We start from the raw sequence: 18,265 nt of genomic DNA, 5'->3' as shown, positions 1-18,265 counted from the left end.
AAGTACTGTCGTCTAAAACATTAGGTTGTACAAAGTTGCACACCCTTTAATGCTCTTAAGATGCCACTGCTAGCAGCCTAGGAAGGTACACTTTTGTTAGTACCTGGTGAGTATCCTTGCGACTGGTGAGTATCTAGCGACTGGTGAGCATCTAGCGACTGGTGAGCATCTTGCGACTGGGAGTGTCCTTGCGACTGGGGAGTATCCTTGCGACTGGTGAGTATCTTGCGACTGGTGAGTATCCCTGCGACTGGTGAGTATCCTTGCGACTGGTGAGTGTCCTTGCGACTGGTAAGTGTCCTGGCAACTGGTGAGTGTCCTGGCGACTGGTGAGTGTCCTTGCGAATGGTGAGCGTCCTTGCGACTGGTGAGTGTCCTTGCGACTGGTAAGGGTCCTTGCGACTGGTGAGTTTCCTTGCGACTGGTGAGTGTCCTTGCGACTGTGAGTGTGGTGCGACTGACTGGGCTGTGCAACTGAGTGTTGGGCAACTGAGAGTGTTGTGCGACTGACCGGCTGTGCGATTGTGAGTGTGGTGCAACTGAACCGGGCTGTGAGACTGTGAGTGTGTGCGACAGGAGTGTTGTGCGACTGACCGGGTGGTGCGACGGAGTGTCGTGAGACTGACCGGGCTGTGAGATTGTGAGTGTTGTGCAACTGAGTGTCAAGCGAGTGTAGCGGAGTACCAGAGGGTGAGAAGGTAGCGTTAGGAAGCCAGGAAATAGCCACATAGGATAGACTTAAATTACTGAATCCCCATTAGATTAGATTAGTAGGTACAATGCCCGGCGGGTGTGGAGATGCGACGCGGTGTACATCTTGTGATATGTATGCGTTCTTCAGACATGTGATCGAGGGCGAATACAAATGAGCAAAATGTAAGCACGTTGCTTTCCTGGAAGCTCAGGTCCTGAATCTAGGGAAGCAGCTGGCAACACTTAGACGAATGTCCATACCGGAGGAGAGCCAGGATCGTACCAGTCAGGTGCAGACAGGGGTCTGCACAGAGGTGGGCGGAGTATTGGGGGTGCAGGCATCAGAGCAGAGTAGAGGGGTGACAGTTAGGAGGGGTAGAAGGGGACAAGGAAAGGAGGCTGATCCTGGGCTGGAGCACCCCAATAGATACGCCCCGTTGTGTGATGTTGGGGAAACCAGCAATAGACCAGCATTGCTGGAGCAGAGCGACGCCCCTAGCTGCCAGGGGAAGAACTCCTCCAGTGAGGCCCGGGAGAAAGGGAAAGGAAAGACAGGTGCTGGTGGTAGGGGACTCAATTATTAGAAGGACAGACAGTATAATCTGTGACAAAGACCGTGTGCGCCGAACAGTCTGTTGTTTGCCAGGCGCTCGGGTTCGGCACATCGCGGATCGGGTGAACAGTTTATTGGATGGGGCTGGGGAAGACCCAGCTGTCATGGTACATGTGGGTACCAATGACATAGGCAGAGGAAGATGGAGAGTCCTAAACGATTTCAGGGACTTAGGCGCTAAGTTGAGGAGTAGGACCTCCAAGGAAGTATTTTCCGAAATACTACCTGTACCTCGAGCCACACCAGAGAGGCAGCGGGAGATTAGAGAAGTTAACGAGTGGCTGAGGAGCTGGTGTAGTAAGGAGGGTTTCGGGTTCCTGGAGAACTGGGCCGACTTCTCAGTCGGCCACCGGCTCTTTGGTAGGGACGGATTGCACCTAAATAGGGAGGGTGCATCCGTACTGGGTGAGAGGATGGCCACAAAGTTAGAGGGACTTTTAAACTAGGCGACGGGGGGAGGGTACAGATGTAGAATTAGCCAGTGGAAAGCAATATTCAGAGGGCAGAAATGGGGGCATTAGCGGTAGGGTGTTCGGAGCTCCTAAACCCAGGGTGGGTATGGGGAAAAATCAAGAGAGCAGCCTAATAACAACAAATGAGGATATATGTAACCAATCAAAATTAAGAGGTTTGTATACCAATGCCAGAAGCTTGGCCAACAAGATGGGAGTGCTGGAGCTGCTGATGTTTGAGGAGGACTTAGATTTAGTGGGGATAACTGAGACTTGGTTTGACAGCTCTCATGACTGGATGGCGACCATTCAGGGGTATTCCCTTTATCGCAGGGATAGAGAAGGTAAAAAAGGGGGAGGGGTATGTCTGTATATTAAGAACAGTATACAGGTAAATATGAGGGATGATATTAATAATGGAGCTATGGATGAGGCAGAATCCCTATGGGTAGAGCTTCAAAGGGAAGGCACGGTGGGGAAGGTAATATTGGGCGTATGCTATAGGCCCCCCCACCAGAGGGAGGAGGGTGAGGCGGACCTCATGTTACAGATAGGATTGGCAGCAAGGATGGGAAATGTCATTATAATGGGGGACTTTAATTATCCAGATATAGACTGGGCAGAAGGAACCGCGCACTCAGCCAAGGCTAGGCAGTTCCTAAATGTTTTGCAGGATAATTTCATGGGTCAGATGGTGAATGCACCGACAAGAAACAATGTGGTACTTGACCTACTGATTACCAACGATACAGACCTGCTCACGGATATAGAAATACGGGACAACTTAGGGAACAGTGACCATAGGTCAATTGGTTTCAGGATTAATTACAGTAATAGGAAACACAAGGGTAATATAAGGACACTGAATTTCAAAAGAGCCAATTTCCCTAAACTGCGCTCGCTGCTAGAAAATATCAAATGGGATAGAACCCTGGGAACAAAGAACACGGAGGAAAAATGGGAGTGCTTCAAGAGCATACTTAACAAGGGGATTGACCAGTGCATTCCAAAGGGAAATAAATTTAAAAGAGCAAAACTAAACCCTGGGTGGCTAAACTCCAACATAAAAATGTATATTAGTGCTAAAGAAAAGGCCTTCAAAAAATACAAGACTGGGGGGTCATTGGCAGCATTTAAGCATTACAAAGAGTGTAATAAGAAATGTAAAGATGAAATCAGGGCGGCTAAAATAGAACACGAGAGACATATTGCGGAGGAGAGTAAAAAGAACCCCAAGAAGTTCTTTAAGTATATAAATAGTAGGAAAGCGAGGCTAGAACACATTGGCCCCATAAAAGATGATAAAGGAAATATGGCCACTGAGGACAGAGAAAAGGCGGAAGTGTTAAATAATTTCTTCTCTTCAGTCTTCACAAAAGAATCGGGGGGCTACACGAACCCTGCTTGTAAGGCCGAACTAAATAATACACCTCAGGAAGTGCCGCCATGGCTAACAGAAGATAGACTTGGAGCTAAACTAGAGAAACTTAACATAAATAAATCCCCGGGACCGGATGGCTTGCACCCAAGGGTTCTTAATGAGCTCAGCCAGGTGATCGCCAGACCATTATTCTTGATCTTTAAGGATAGTTTACAGACGGGTATGGTGCCAGCTGATTGGAAAAAAGCCAACGTGGTACCAATATTTAAAAAGGGGCCAAGATATATCCCGGGTAACTATAGGCCGGTCAGCCTAACATCAGTAGTCTGCAAAATTTTGGAGGGGATGTTAAGGGACCACATACAAGACTTTAGTAATGAAAACGGTATTATAAGTAGTAATCAGCATGGATTCATGAAAAATCGTTCGTGCCAAACCAATCTATTAACCTTCTACGATGAAGTGAGCTGCCACCTAGATAAAGGTAAGCCTGTGGATGTGGTGTATCTGGACTCTGCAAAGGCCTTTGACACCGTTCCCCACAAATGATTACTGTACAAACTAAGGAAGGTAGGTATGGACCATAAGGTGAGTACCTGGATAGAGAACTGGCTCCAGGGGAGAGTACAGAGGGTGGTGATTAATGGGGAGTACTCGGAATAGGCGGGTGTGGAAAGTGGGGTCCCCCAGGGTTCTGTCCTGGGACCAATCCTGTTTAATTTATTCATAAATGATCTAGAGGAGGGGATATCTAGTACAATCTCAGTATTTGCAGATGATACTAAACTAGGCATGCAAATATGCAGGATGTGGAAACCTTGCAAGCAGACCTGAACAAAATAACCGGGTGGGCAACTACATGGCAGATGTTGAAAAATGTAAAGTAATGCACTTGGGGGCCAGAAACCAGAAAGCAAGCTACTCACTAGGGGGGGAACCTCTGGGTGAGTCTAGGATGGAAAAGGACTTGGGGGTACTGGTAGACAACAAGCTTGGCAGTGGCATGCAATGCTAAGCCGCCGCAAGCAAAGCCAACAGAATACTGGGATGTATAAAAAAGGGGATTCACTCCAGAAATAAAGAGATTATTCTTCCACTCTACAAGACTCTGGTCCGGGCACATCTGGAGTATGCTGTCCAGTTCTGGGCACCGGTCCTCAGGAAGGATGTGCTGCGGGCGCTGCCATGATCCCTCGGCGACTCTTCCGAGTTCGGCGGCTCCGGCGCTGTGATTGGCCAGAGCCGCGATGACGTCACTCCCGCGCATGCGCGCGGGAGTGATTTTCCGGCAAGCTCCCGGCAGGTAAAACTGAAGGTCCCCCCGGACCTTCAGAGCGCATGCGCCGCTCGCGCGAGCGGCTGCATGCACTGCAAATATCTCCTAAACCGTGCTGGTTTAGGAGATATTAATTGTACCTACAGGTAAGCCTTATTATAGGCTTACCTGTAGGTAAAAGTGTCAAAAAGCGGGATACTACCGCTTTAATGAATGGGCAAACTCAGTCTTTGTCTCTTGCTATGAGAAGGAGCAGTAAAGCATAACCCCTGTGTAGAAGTGTAAAGCAGTAATCAGGGCAAAGTGGTTTACTGGTCAGCACTTCCACATTGCACCACTGGGGTCATTGGTTTAAATACTGGCCAGGATATTACCTGCATGGGATTTGCATGTTCTTCCTGTGCTTACCTGGGTTCCCTCCTATACTCTAAAGCTGGTTTGGGCAGGTGGAATATTGCGTGGGAAAGTCTTCTTCTTCTTGAGCCAGCAATCATTTTTCAGATGTAGACTTGAGTTCCCCTCCTCTAGTGCCCCATAGCTGCTGCATCGGATGTTAATGAGTAGTGTGTGTACCTTTAAGTGGTTAGCGTAGTTTAACTTATTTTCTTTTTTTCACATATGCATTTTAAAGCTGCTTATACTTTGCCTTCCCTGGTTTCTTCTTCCATCCTTATTAACATGCAGTGTTAATTTCGTCGACTAAAACGTTTTCGTCGACTAACACAATTCAGATGACTAAAATACGACTAAAACTAAAATGGCATTTTAGTCTTAAGACTAAAATACGACTAAAACTAAAATGGCATTTTAGTCGAAAGACTATAACTAAAACTAAATCGAAATTTGCTGCCAAAAATTAACACTGGTGCATGCTCAAAGCATAAATAACATATTAGATTTTTCACTCCAGGACCAGCAGTAGTATATAATGAGTTTGGAAATTGTAGAGAAATGCTTAAATAATGCATTACAAATTACAAATTGAACTACACCCATTCAATTATAGATGACTAAAATGAGTTTTAGTCGACTAAAATGTAGGGCGTTTTAGTCGACTAAAATATACTGGAGTTTTAGTCGACTAAATACGACTAAAACTAAAACACTTGCAGAAGACTAAAATAGGACTAAAACTAAAATGTCATTTTAGTCCTAAGACTAAGACTAAAACTAAATTGAAATTTGCTGCCAAAATTAACACTGTTAACATGTTAATTTATTTATTTATTTCAGGTACTTATATAGCGCTGTCAATTTACGCAGTGCTTCACATATACATTGCACGTTCACATCAGTCCCTGCCCTCAAGGAGCTTACAATCTAAGGTCCCTAACTCACATACATACACAGTAGGACCAATTGTTTTATACAGGATCCAATTAACCTACCAGCATGTCTTTGGAGTTAATGACATTTTTAAAATATAACATTTCAAATTTCAATACATACTTTATTTTAGACCCAAGGATATCATCACTGGGTCTCTGTGCCTCTTTATAGAATGCAGGTAGATCATGGCTGGTAGAAGGGCTTCATGGTGCTGTACATAGCTTCCTCAAAATATCACAACACCCTGTTCCAGTACTCCTCTCAAGAGCCTTCAGCTCTACTGCAAGCAGTGGGCTGTTTCTTGGGAGGAGTTGTACAAATATCAAAATGCCTTGATGGATTGAGTCTGGGGTATTAGGGTGTACTTTAGCAGACAGCATTTGCATGCAGAACACCCTGGGCAATGCCTACATGTGATACTCAGCTAGCCTCCATGATTAAAACAACTGAAATCAAATGAATGAAAGAAATGAGTGGTCCAGGAAAAGTCAGACTCAGGTGGAAAGAATTTGATGATGCGGATGTCCTCCAGCCAGGAAATGGAGTCGACTCTCTCTAACTTAAGGCCCGTACACACGTACCGATCGTCGGCATACAAACGTCGGTGGACGAAGGATCTGCCGATTGTACGCGTGTTAGTATGGTGCCTCCGACAGATGTCTGCGCACAATCCGCGGACAAAAGTCTTTCGTGCAAACATGAAAATATTTGTATGCCGACACCAGAACGGACGATTGTTCGCCTGTCAGTACACAATTCGGCCGACAGACCGCAGATTTGCAAGACTGGGCATGCTCAGAAAATAGAAAACACAGGGAAAGTTAACCATTACATGACATCACTTCTGCAGTCGGCGGACAAAATTCTTGTGCTGTCCTTGTGCTGTCTTTGCACTTTTCAGCAGACACCAACATCCCGGGGAGAAAAGAGGAACATTTGTAAGCCGACCATCGGTACGTGTGTACGGGGCTTTACTGCAGCTTCTAATGCATACTATGAGAAGCTCACAATGTGCAGTGAAATCAGAGAAAACAATTACAGTAAAAGATAGCAGCCTGTACAACCAGACAAGGCTGAAGGTAAGGCTGGAGTTGAACTATTAACCACTTTACCACCGGAGGATTTTGCTGTCTTACGTCCAGGCGCGGTCGTGCGACGCCTTACCCAAACGAAATTTACGTCCTTTTTTTCCCCACAAACACTTTTGGTGGTATTTGATCACCTGTGCGATTTTTACTTTTTGCGCTATAAACAAAAAAAATAGCGTAAATTTTGAAAAAATAACAATATTTTTCACATTTTTTATATGAAATTCCCCCCAAAAAAATGTAAAAATCTAAATTTTTTTAAATTTTTGGCCAATTTGTTTTCTGCTACCTATGTTTGGTAAAAAAAAATCACAATAAGCGTATTTTGATTGGTTTGCGCAAAAGTTATTGCGTTTACTAAGGGAAAGTTTTTTGTCATTTTTGGTAATGGCGGCTATCTGCGATTTTTTTTTTTGCGGGACTGCGACATTGCGGAGGACAGATCGGACCCTTGACTGACATTTTTGACACTTTTGGGGGTACCAGTGACATTTTTACAGTAATCAGTGCTATACATATGCACTGTTACTGTAAAAATGACACTGGCAGGGAAGGGGTTAATTTTATTGGAGAGGGAGGGGTTAATGTATGCCTGGTGCTTACTAACGTGTGTGGGGGGAGGTGACTGAGTGACACAGGGACAGATCGCAGGTTCAGCTATGCTGAATCCTGCAATATGACCCTGTCTGTCACTCCGCCCGCTTTGTTTACACAAGCGGGCAGATCTCCAGACTCGATTCCCCGACTATCGGGGAAGAGCGGCGGTGATCACCGCCGCTCCTCCCCTGGCCCGACTCCCGCTGTGACTGAATACAGCGGGAGCGAGCCTCCGGCGGCACGTGCGCGCCGCCCACAAGGGAAGGAGACCAGCGACGTAGGTCTACGTCGCTGGACGGGAACGAGCCACTTTACCACAGTACAGTCAACATGACTGGTCGGCAAGTGGTTAAGGAACATCCATCCATCCATTCAGTGAACAAATGAGAGGTTTTTTTTTTAATAAGCTGGGTAGGGTGGAGAACGATTCCTCCATTGGGGACATTTCTTCTTCCTACTGGAGCCAGGCTGTATTACTTTTTGATGTTAATACATTTTGAAATGCTTGGGTAGCACTACTCCCGTAGAAAACCGAATCATCACTGTCCAGGTCTTCCCAAACTTCAGCCAGGCACGTTCCGTAGACTCATTGACTCTTCTCCAAAAACCATTCTAGGGAATGTAGCTTTTTGTTGGTTTTATTTTTGGAGAACTTGGATAGGAATGAGGGTAATGGTGGGATTCCTTCCTGCTTTAAAGGAGATGTAAAGGCAGAAGGTTTTTTTTTTTTAATGTGAATGCATTCTATGCATTAAAATAAAAAAAAACTTCTGTGTGCAGCAACCCCCCTCAGCTCCCTATCACTTACCTGATGTCCCTCTCTGTCCACGAGTGTCTCAGCCATCCAAGATTCTCCCTCCTGACTCGCTGAGACACAGCAGCAGAACCATTGGCTGCTGCTGTCAATCAAAGTCAGCCAGCCAATCAGGAGAGATGGGGAGGGGCCGGGGCAAGGCTCCTTGGCGAATGGACTCAGGGAGCTGTGACTCGGCTCAGGTGCCCCCATAGAAAGCTGCTTGCCGTGAGGGCACTGAACAGGAGAGAGGGGCCAGGATCACAGAAGAGGGACCAGAGAAGAGAGGGATCCTGGCCACTTTGTACAAAACCGATATCTCATGAAAGTGAAAGGCTGACGCGTTTCGAGGCAGTGCCTCTTCCTCAGAGCCCCGGGGGCACTGCCTCGAAACGCGTTAGCCTTTCACATTCATGAGATATCGGACTCTTACATCATGGAAGCTGTTCGATGGAGTTGATATGCTGGTTTACATCGCATGTTTGTGAGTAGCCATTTTTTTATATTTCATCAAAAAAAAGCTTACCGAGGATAATGCGCTAGGCTGGTGCACCCTTCTTTTTGTTTATGTCTACAAGGTAGAAAAGGTTGTAACTGTGGTGAATGATCTGATGGAAGAGGTAAAAGATTTGTTGGAGGAGTGATGAGTTTTCAGGGATCGCCTGAGGGCACCTAGAGTGGGAAATAGCCAGAAAGGTTGAGGTAGAGCATTCCAGAAGATGGGGGAGGCTCTGGAGAAATCCTGGAGACGAGCATGGGAGGAGGAGATAAGGGCGTTTGAGAGTAGGAGGTCTTGAGAGGACGGTTAGGGTGATATTTGGAGACAAGTTTGGTGATGTAGCTTGGGGCAGATTTGTGAATGGCTTTGTATGTTGTGGTTAGTATTTTTAATTTAATTCACTGGGCGATCAAGAGCCAGTGAAGGGATTGGTGGAGAGGGGTGGCAGACACTGAGCAGTTGGTAAGGTGGAGAAGCCTGGCAGTGCATTCATGATAGACTGAAGAGGGGATAGCCTATAGAGGTAGGTCTATGAGAAGGGAGTTGAAATAGTCGAGGCAAGAAATAAAAAGGGGGTGAATGAGTAGCTTTGTATTTTCATTTGTTAAAAAGGGGCGCATTTTAGAGAATGTGGTTTGAGTGTAGACCACTGGTCCTGGCCCCAGTGGCATACTCATCACTCTTCTGTCTTCTATAGGAGTGGTGGTAGTGGTCTGCATCTCTGAGGTGAAACCTGTATCCTATTATTTAAGGACCCTGGCTAAAAACCAACTTCAGCTGAGATTAGAGTGGATATACCGGGGTGAGCAAACCGGATTGGCCCCGCAAACAAGGTCGTTTCACTCCTTCTGGCAGTGCCACCCCAGTCAGACTGGCTCCTGAAGAAAACAAACTGTGCCATGGGATATCAGACTTTCAAGCTATCAGGCTAAAGGCTATCAAAGTGTCAACCTTTTGCCTTCAGCCTTTGTGTACTCCATGCTCTCTTTTTTCTCTACAATTCCTCTTTGCTCCAGATTACAGATGCTGAAGGCAAAAGGTTGACACTTTAATAGTCTTTAGACTGACAGCTAGGTGGTCTGAAATCCCGCAGCACAGTTTGTTTTCTTCAGGAGCCAATCTGACTGGGATGGCACTGCCGGAAGGACCAAACCCTTGGTTAAGCATCCTGTTTGCGCACTGGTCTTGTGGAGGTACACCAAAGTTGTAGCAAAGGGGCAGTGGGCAACCAGCACTGGTTCAACTTGTCCAGATGAACTTTTGAGATCAGTCACTTTAGTCTTATTGCATGTCACTTTGTGTTGGTTAGAAAATGAAGTGATGGCCAATAGATGCGGATCTCATGCAGCCTATCTATGAAAAAACACATCAACTATTTTGCTTGATTGATTTGTTATTTATTTGCATGTGTCACTTTGATTTTGTATTGCACCTTATTTTGAACTTTATAAAAATGGTGAACCTTCAACAAGATCATAGGTGGCCAAGGCTCACTGATGCTTGTGGGGAGTGAAGTCTGGCTCGTGTAGCTCAAACTGCTGAAAAAATTAATGCTGGGTGTCAGAACACACAGTGCAAAGCTGTTTTTTGTGTATGGAGCTGCATAGTCTAAGACCGGTCAGGGAGCTCATGCTGACTAATGCCCACAGCCAAAATCACCTACAAGCATGGGCATGGGAGCATCAGAACTGGACCACAGATCAAGGGAAGAAGGTGGCCCTTGTCTGAAGAATCACATTTTCTTTTAGTTCATGTGGATGGCTGGGGGTGTAACGGTCGCTTACCTGAGAAAGAGATGGCACGAGGATGCAGTAAAAAAAGGCAAGCCGACAGGGGCAATGTGATGCTTTGGGTAATGTTCTGCTGGGAAAGCTAGGGTCCTGCCAATCATGTGGATGTTACTTGAACCCTACCTACCTAAATGCGGATGCTGACCAAGGACACCCCTTCATGGAAACTGTATTCCCTGATGGCAGTGCCCTCTTTCAGTAGGATAATGCGCCCTGCCACACTGCAAAAATGGTTTGAGGGGCACAAAGAGCTTGAAATGTTGACTTGGCCTCCAAATTTTCCAGGTTTCAATCCAATCAAGCATCTTTGAGATGTGCTGGAAAAATAAGTCTGATCCATGGAGGCCCCACCTCACAACTTTTAGGACTTAAAGGATCTGCTAATGACGGCTTGGTGTCAGATACCCCAGCATACCTTCAGAGGCCTAGTGGCACCCATGACTCGACAGGTCAGGGCTTTTTTGGCAGCAAAAGGGGGAACCTACTCAACATTAGGTGGGTGGTCAAAAAGTTTTGGCTGACTGGTGTATGTCACCAATTAAACAACATCCACTCCTAACAGGCAGTATACAGTACCTTAATATAGCTTGCATCGCTTTTAGGGCCTTATTCACACAGCGAACAGGCGGTTTATAGAGCCACCAGGATCTAAGTGCAGACAGCCCATGTAAGTCTATGGAGACACAGCCGCTCAACCTAATTTGCTAGTTGTGTTAGCAGCCCTAAATGCAGACAGGATGCATCTAGTGCCACTCACCCACGTCTATAAAATTTGGATGCCCTTCTGTGTTGCGTGCAGGCAGCTCATGTAAGGGACTCTGCGGCTGTACGATCACCAGCTGCATAAACAGCCAATTCACAGTGACCCAACCTCAGTGCCTGTGTGAATGAGACCTAAATTATCTTGTATTTGTGGCTCAGAACGCCCCGAAGCATGTCAAGCTCAGCACATAGAGGTCAGGGAGCTTGGCCGCAGCTCTACCTACTATAGGATTGATTACAAACTTGACTTTGCTTGAAAAGTGAAGACCATCTAGCAGGGATCATCAGAAATATTTTATGTAAACTTGCTCTGTCTGACGGTAATGAAACGATTCATAAATTGCAATTGCCTACATTTCTGAATTGTGAAATGATCACATCAGACAGATCTGCTTGGAGGAAAATTAGATTAGCTATTCGTCAAATCATAACTCTAACCTTAAGTGCAGATACTGCAGCAATCTGACCATTAGAAGAAGAAAAAGTGTGAACAAACCATTATGTATGCTTACTGTTCATTTGTTTATCCCGATGAGTGCTTTTTTCATTAACCAAATAACACTACAAAAAAAAAGTAAAAAAAATCAGTCATGATTTATTTAAATAGGATGAGAATGGACAAGGCTTCTGCTGTGATGACAAATTCGAGGTAGATCTCCAGTTTAAACCCACCAGTGATGTGTCAGTAGACATTTAATTAACCCTCAATCTTTTTTGACATTCCTGCCCAGGTGACATTTTGAGCTGTTGTACAACATTCAATCCACCAGGATTTTCAATGAAATGCCCACTAATGATTCTTCTGAAATTTCTGCATGTACATCGGTCTGAACTGCAAATACACAATTCAGGAATTCTCTGTAATTAGGATTCATGAATGATAAGTTGTGTGCAGATTGGACAATCCTGTATGCAAATATTTAGGCAAACCAATGTTCATTGTTCGTTCATTCCGGACCATGATCCAGTCTGTTAATAAAATGGTCTTCCTTTTGCAGGTTTACTCTTTAGGTGTCCCGCTGAACGGCGCAGTTTTTTCCTCTCCTCTTTATGTTGTTTTTCTGCTTCTTGTCTCTTCTTTAGATTTTCAGACTGGAAAAGAACACATAAGATTTTCACAATTGGGAATTTAATTCAATTCAGATGATATAATAATCACATAGTCTGCATGATCAACAACCATCTTTAAACTATTTCAAAGCTGCACTACAGTGTTCTCTGTGGCCTTTTTAACATGTTCCCGATCACATGACAGTTGTACACAATGGATGGCTTTCTTTAATGCAATCCATTGTGTACAATTGCGCTGCTAGCTGTGATTGGTCTATTTGATCACATGGTACAGACGGGGCCAATCACAGCCCATCCGTACCATGTGATCAGCTTTGACCAATCACAGATAATCACAACAAAACAAACTAAATTTATCTGTTTCATTCAGAAAAATGCTTGCTCATAGCAATGTAATTCACTGCTATAATCAATCAATGTGTAAAAAAAAATCCTTGCCCAGAGTAGTACAATGTTACTATAGTGACTTTATATTGCTCTGTTCAGTGTGTTAAAAAAAATAAAAATAAAAAAAAAGTGATAACTTTTTTTTGTACTGTCATCAGTCAGCGTCCCTCATCGCCGCCTCACTGGTTATATGAAGACGCTGTACTGCACCGGTGACAGTATATTAAAAAGAAAAATGTAAATTTGAGCAAAGGGCGTAGAGCTTAGGGCGACTGAACATTCAAGTATAAGGAAGGACAATTAGAAAGAACGGGATTCTGCATAGTCAGGTGAAAGGAACGAGCAAAACAATGCTCAAGTAATATTGTAGGTTAAGTGAGAAGCTTCAGATAAATAGGCCAGATACTATTACAATGTATACGGCTAGACGATACCTATATGGCTCCTGCATACACAGTGCAAAGTGATCCTTGTATAGAGATCTGTATATCAGTCCAAGCAACTGATTCAACAAAGTCATTTTGAGCTGCCATAATGGTGATGTAATCTGTACCCAATGCCATTAAGATCATATTACACTGAATATACTGCTGCAGCAGGTGATAAAGAACAGAGAACAGATTTGGATTAGTAATCGAATTAAGAAATTAAAAAAACAGGTTATAAGGGATTCTATAGGTGAGAAAAAAATACAGTGATGGCCTTAAGTACATCTACAGTAAGTCTGAGTGTGTACCAATGTATACGGAGATATCCAATTCTTATCCTCACAAGATAAATAATTCTGCTCTTGAGGCTAGGTTCACACCTATGCATTTTTAGTGCGTTTTGCAGAAACGCACTAGAGTCCATTTAACATGGTTTACTTTTTTCAGCCGCTGCCTTTTTGGAAAGGGTGAGGGACTTTTGTTTTCCAACAGTAGATTGCGTTTTGTGCGCAATAGACTGGCACCAAAAAAGTGTTGCATTTTTGATGCGTTTTTTTCTTTGCTAATAGGAAAGAATGACAGTTCTGTTCATGTAGTGTGACTTTGATGAGACTTTACACTCTCTGGCACTCAAGTAGCATCAAAGTAGTGTAGGAATCTTTATTTAGCCAATTTAAAAAGTCATTGCCATGCAGGATGCGATGGAAGAACTGAGGTTCCTGGGTAAAGTCCACCACTCCTGAGGCCTTACATATTGATCATTGTTATCAAACACTGTTCTGAATTAACCAGCAGGGGATTGATAACCACTTTGCCGCTGCTCACTAGAGCTCTACTGCGGCAAAGTGGCTCTTGTAGGTCTGACGACATAGACCTACGTCGGCAGATGCTCCCCCTTCTCGGTGGCGAGTCGCCAGAGGCTCGCTCCCGCTGTATTCAGTCACAGCGGGAGTCGGGCCAGGGGAGGAGCAGTGGTGATCGCCGCTGCTCTTCCCCGATCGTCGGGGAATCGAGTCTGGAGATCCGCCCGCTTGTGTAAACAAAGCGGGCGGATCTCCTAAGTGACAGGCAGGGTCAGATTGCAGGGTTCAGCATAGCTGAACATGCGATCTGTCCTTGTGTCACTCGGTCACTTCCCCCCCACACATGTCAGTAAGCACCAGGCATACATTAACCCCTCCCTCTCCAATAAAATTAACCCCTTCCCTGCCAGTGTCATTTTTATAGTAACAGTGCATATTTATAGCACTGATTACTGCAGTAATGTCACTGGTAACCCCAAAAGTGTCAAAAATGTCAGTCAAGGGTCCGATCTGTCCGCCGCAATGTCGCAGTCCCGCAAAAAAAAAAAAAAAAAAAAAAAAAAAAAAATCGCAGATCGCCACCATTACTCGTTAAAAAAAAAAAAAAAAAAACACACCAAAAACGACAGAAATCTTTCCCTTAGTAAACGCAATAACTTTTGTGCAAACCAATCAAAATACGCTTATTGCGATTTTTTTTTACCAAAAATATGTAGCAGAAAACAAATTGGCCAAAAATGATAAATTTAGATTTTTACATTTTTTTTTGGGGGGGGGGGGGGGGGGATTTCATATAAAAAAAATGTGAAAAATATTTTCTCTTACGTCCTCCGACAGTCGCCGCCCTCTTCATATTCGTCACAATGGGGTATTAGACTTTGTAACTGTAAGTAGCTAGGCAACAGAATATGTCAATATAAAAGTTTTAACACATCCCACCCCCAGGGGGTGGTCCCCTCAGTCAATACCCTCCCACTTCCTGTATCCATACTCCAGTTTCAATGTCTAGCTTGTCAGGAGTAGCTGGATGTCTCTATGCTGGGGCATTTGTCTCAGCCTTTTCCCTATTCTTTTTTGATTTTGTTTGAGTTTTTTCTCTCCGTTTGCTTAGCTGTTCATTTTGTCAGCGTTAGTTCTTTTGATGAAGAGGATTCGTGCGGGCTGGGACTCGGGCTGATCCCCCTGGTCGCAGGTTGTGGGTCGGTGGTTTTCCCGGCCTGCCATCGAGCGTTCAGCCAGGTATCGCTCCTGGCACAGTGAACGACCCATCCCTGTTCGGTGCAGGGATGCTTGGTGAGGTGGCTACCTCACTGGACGCTGTGTGGTTTCTTAACCCCGGTTTCGTGCGTCCTGGATGCGACTCTCCCTGCCTCATGTGCTGCGGTTTGTTCGCCTGTGCGGGTCCCCCGCGTCCTTAGAAGGTAAGTGTACTTATGTGGGGACCTGTCTGTCGGGGGGGGTGTCAGTCTGGGACTGTGTAACCTGCCTCTATTCACACTATTTGGCTCCCTGTCATTCTGCCTGCACGCTGTGGGCTGCAGGAGGGGGGGCTGTGTGGCACTGTGTGTCTGCCTGTTACTGTGTGAAGCGCTGTGTGCTGTGGGGCATGCCTTTGGTCATGTTGGGGGCACTGTACAGCGGTCGCTGCAGCGACCTGCCATGTTGATTTTTACATGGGTGATGTGTTACATCGCAGAGCGGGGGAGCGGCGTTTTCGGCGCCAAGCGCCGCCATTTTGCCTGCATCGCCCCGGCCGCATGTTTTCAATGCGGGCGGCCATTTTCTTGTAGCCTCTCATAGGCTTTACAAGAGCGCCCTGATTGCATCACTTCCTCTTTCCTGATGTGCACCGATCGCAGCAGCAGCTACTACAGGGGTCCCCTCAGGTTTTTGACTTTTCTATCTGCCTGTATCCATTGCCTGTTTTCTGTGCTCTCCCTGTGGGGGTCTCATTCGGCTTGTGTGTGTGGCGGTGGGCTGCGCTCTCCGCGCCTGTTAAGGGGGCAGTTGACCCTTTCTTGTCAGCATAAGTTTTGTGGGGCAATGGATTCTCAGGAGGGCAAATTTCCTGCCACATTGGTGGGTAGCCAGGGGACTGCTGTTTCTCCCCCAGGGGGGGATTTGGCTGTGATTGTGGCTAATCTTGCTGCCCAGGTGCAAATGCTGGTGGCTGCTCAATCCACAAAAAGGTCCAGAGTTTCAATTTCCTCTGGTTCAGAGGGTGATGGTGCGGGGGCTGATATGGCCGGGGTCTCCTTGTCGGGGTCCCGTTCCTCCCTGGATCTTGTGGGGTCCGAGGTGGAGGCTGAGGTTGAAGGGGTGGATAATTCTCCCCCTGGCTCGTCTGAAGAGCTTGCACTCATGGATGACTTGGTTGCTTCCATCAAACAAATGCTGCGCTTGCAAGATGAACCGTGTCCGCCGGCTGCTTTGGCAGCTTATGGGACAAAGAGAAGGCGCAAAACATCGCAGGTTTTTCCCTGCACTGATGATTTTCAGAGCGCAGTTAAGGAACAATGGCGTAATATTCGCAAACCTTTTGCGGTACCCAGTAGGTTTAAACTGCGTTATCCCTTCACGCCCGCTACTGACGAGCGTTGGTGTGTACCACCTCCTGTGGATCACGCGATCGCGGTTCTGAATAAGTCCACTGCGATTCCTGCTGAGGATACCCCGGTATTCCGGGATGCCACAGACAAGAGGCTGGAGTCTCTTGCCTGTCATACCTATTCTATTATGGGTTCTATGCTAAAAGCTCTGTTTGCTTCCCTTATGGCGGCCCAGGCGGTCGCGAGTTGGACGCAGGTGCTTAGACGCGTTTTGGTGGCTGACTCAGCCCTGCAGGCGACATTGGACATGGTGGATCAAATCCATCAGGGTGTCATGTATTTGTGCGATGCGGACTTGGATATGGTCCCGTTGGCCGCACGTGTACACGGTGTGGCGGTGTTGTCTCGCCGTTTGATTTGGTTGAAGTGTTGGTCGGTGGACCAATCTTCTCGCAAGACTTTAGCCAATCTCCCTTATGACCGTTCTCGTCTGTTTGGCGAATCCTTGGATACTCTGATTAAGGGGATCACTGGGGGTAAGAGCACGCTCTTACCCCAATCCCAGAAGGCTAAGTCGGCTCCTGGTAAGAAGCATGCTTCCTTTCGGCCCCTCAGGGGTCCTTTCGTGCCTTTCGGCCGCACTTTAAGGGCAAACCGTTCAAAGGTCAGGGCTCTCAAAAGAAGCCGTGGACAGGTAAGCAGAAGTCCGGCCAATCCGGATCCGCTGCCCACAACAGTGCGGCCTGAAGGGGCGCCCTCACCCGGTTCTGGGGTGGGGGGACGCTTGCTCGGTTTTCTACAACCTTGGCTGGCCCGTGTTCGGGACAGGTGGGTTCAGGAAATCGTTCGATCTGGTTACAAGATCGAGTTTCTTTCTCGGCCGGAGAGCAGATTTTTTTCCTCAAATCTTCTACTGTCTCCGGAGCGTTTGCGGGATCTGCACCTGGCGGTGCGGGACCTGAGAGCTCAGGGAGTGGTGGTCCCGGTGCCTCATCGGGACAGATTTCGGGGGTTCTATTCAAATCTATTCACTGTACCCAGGAAGGAGGGCAAGGTTCGTCCAATTCTGGACTTGAAGGCCCTAAACCGCTTTGTGCGGGTTCGCAATTTCCGCATGGAATCTCTGCGGTCGGTGGTGGCTGCCCTGGTTCCGGGGGAATTCATGGCCTCCATCGATCTGAAGGATGCGTACCTACACATCCCCATTTTCGAGGGTCACCAGAGGTACCTTCGATTCGCCATTGCGGAGGATCACTACCAATTCGTGGCGTTGCCTTTTGGCCTCGCTTCGGCTCCGCGGGTTTTCACCAAGGTGCTTGCGCCACTGCTGGCCTAATTAAGGGCCCAGGGCATCTCTGTCCTGGGGTATCTGGACGACATTCTGGTTCGCTCTGCGACCAGCCAGGGTCTGGAGAAGGATCTGTCCGTCACGGTGCAGACTCTGCAGGAGTTTGGTTGGACGATAAATTATCCAAAATCGACACTGTGCCCGGCAGTTCGTCTTCCCTATTTGGGAATGATCCTGGACTCGGTCCAAGCGAAGGTCTTCCTACCGGACGACAAAATCAAGGTTCTTCAGGGAGAAGTCCAGTCCCTCAGGGACGTTCCGTGCTCATCCCTGCGGAAGTGCATGCGGTGTCTGGGTCTGATGGTCTCGGCTTTCGAGGCGATTCCCTTTGCCCAGTTTCACACGAGGGGTCTCCAAGCGGAGATTCTGTCCAAGTGGGACAGGCGTCCGCAGTCTCTGGATGTCC

General features: G+C 46.6%; 1 protein-coding gene across 1 annotated transcript in view; it reads right to left on the bottom strand.

Annotated features, from left to right (window-relative positions):
* Positions 1 to 12,224: 12,224 nt before the first annotated feature.
* The window catches only part of NOL10 (nucleolar protein 10), a 156,913-nt gene continuing 150,872 nt past the window's right edge, over positions 12,225 to 18,265 (bottom strand). Inside the window, exon 21 of the mRNA XM_082249167.1 lies at positions 12,225 to 12,365. Within this exon, the coding sequence (XP_082105293.1) occupies positions 12,246 to 12,365 (120 nt within the window). The 3' untranslated portion in view covers positions 12,225 to 12,245. The remainder of the gene's footprint in view (positions 12,366 to 18,265) is intronic.

The sequence above is a fragment of the Pelophylax lessonae genome, assembly GCF_965119305.1.
Source record: "Pelophylax lessonae genome assembly, chromosome: 3".
NCBI classification, from domain to species: domain Eukaryota; kingdom Metazoa; phylum Chordata; class Amphibia; order Anura; family Ranidae; genus Pelophylax; species Pelophylax lessonae.
This window is presented reverse-complemented; position numbering and strand designations above follow the sequence as displayed.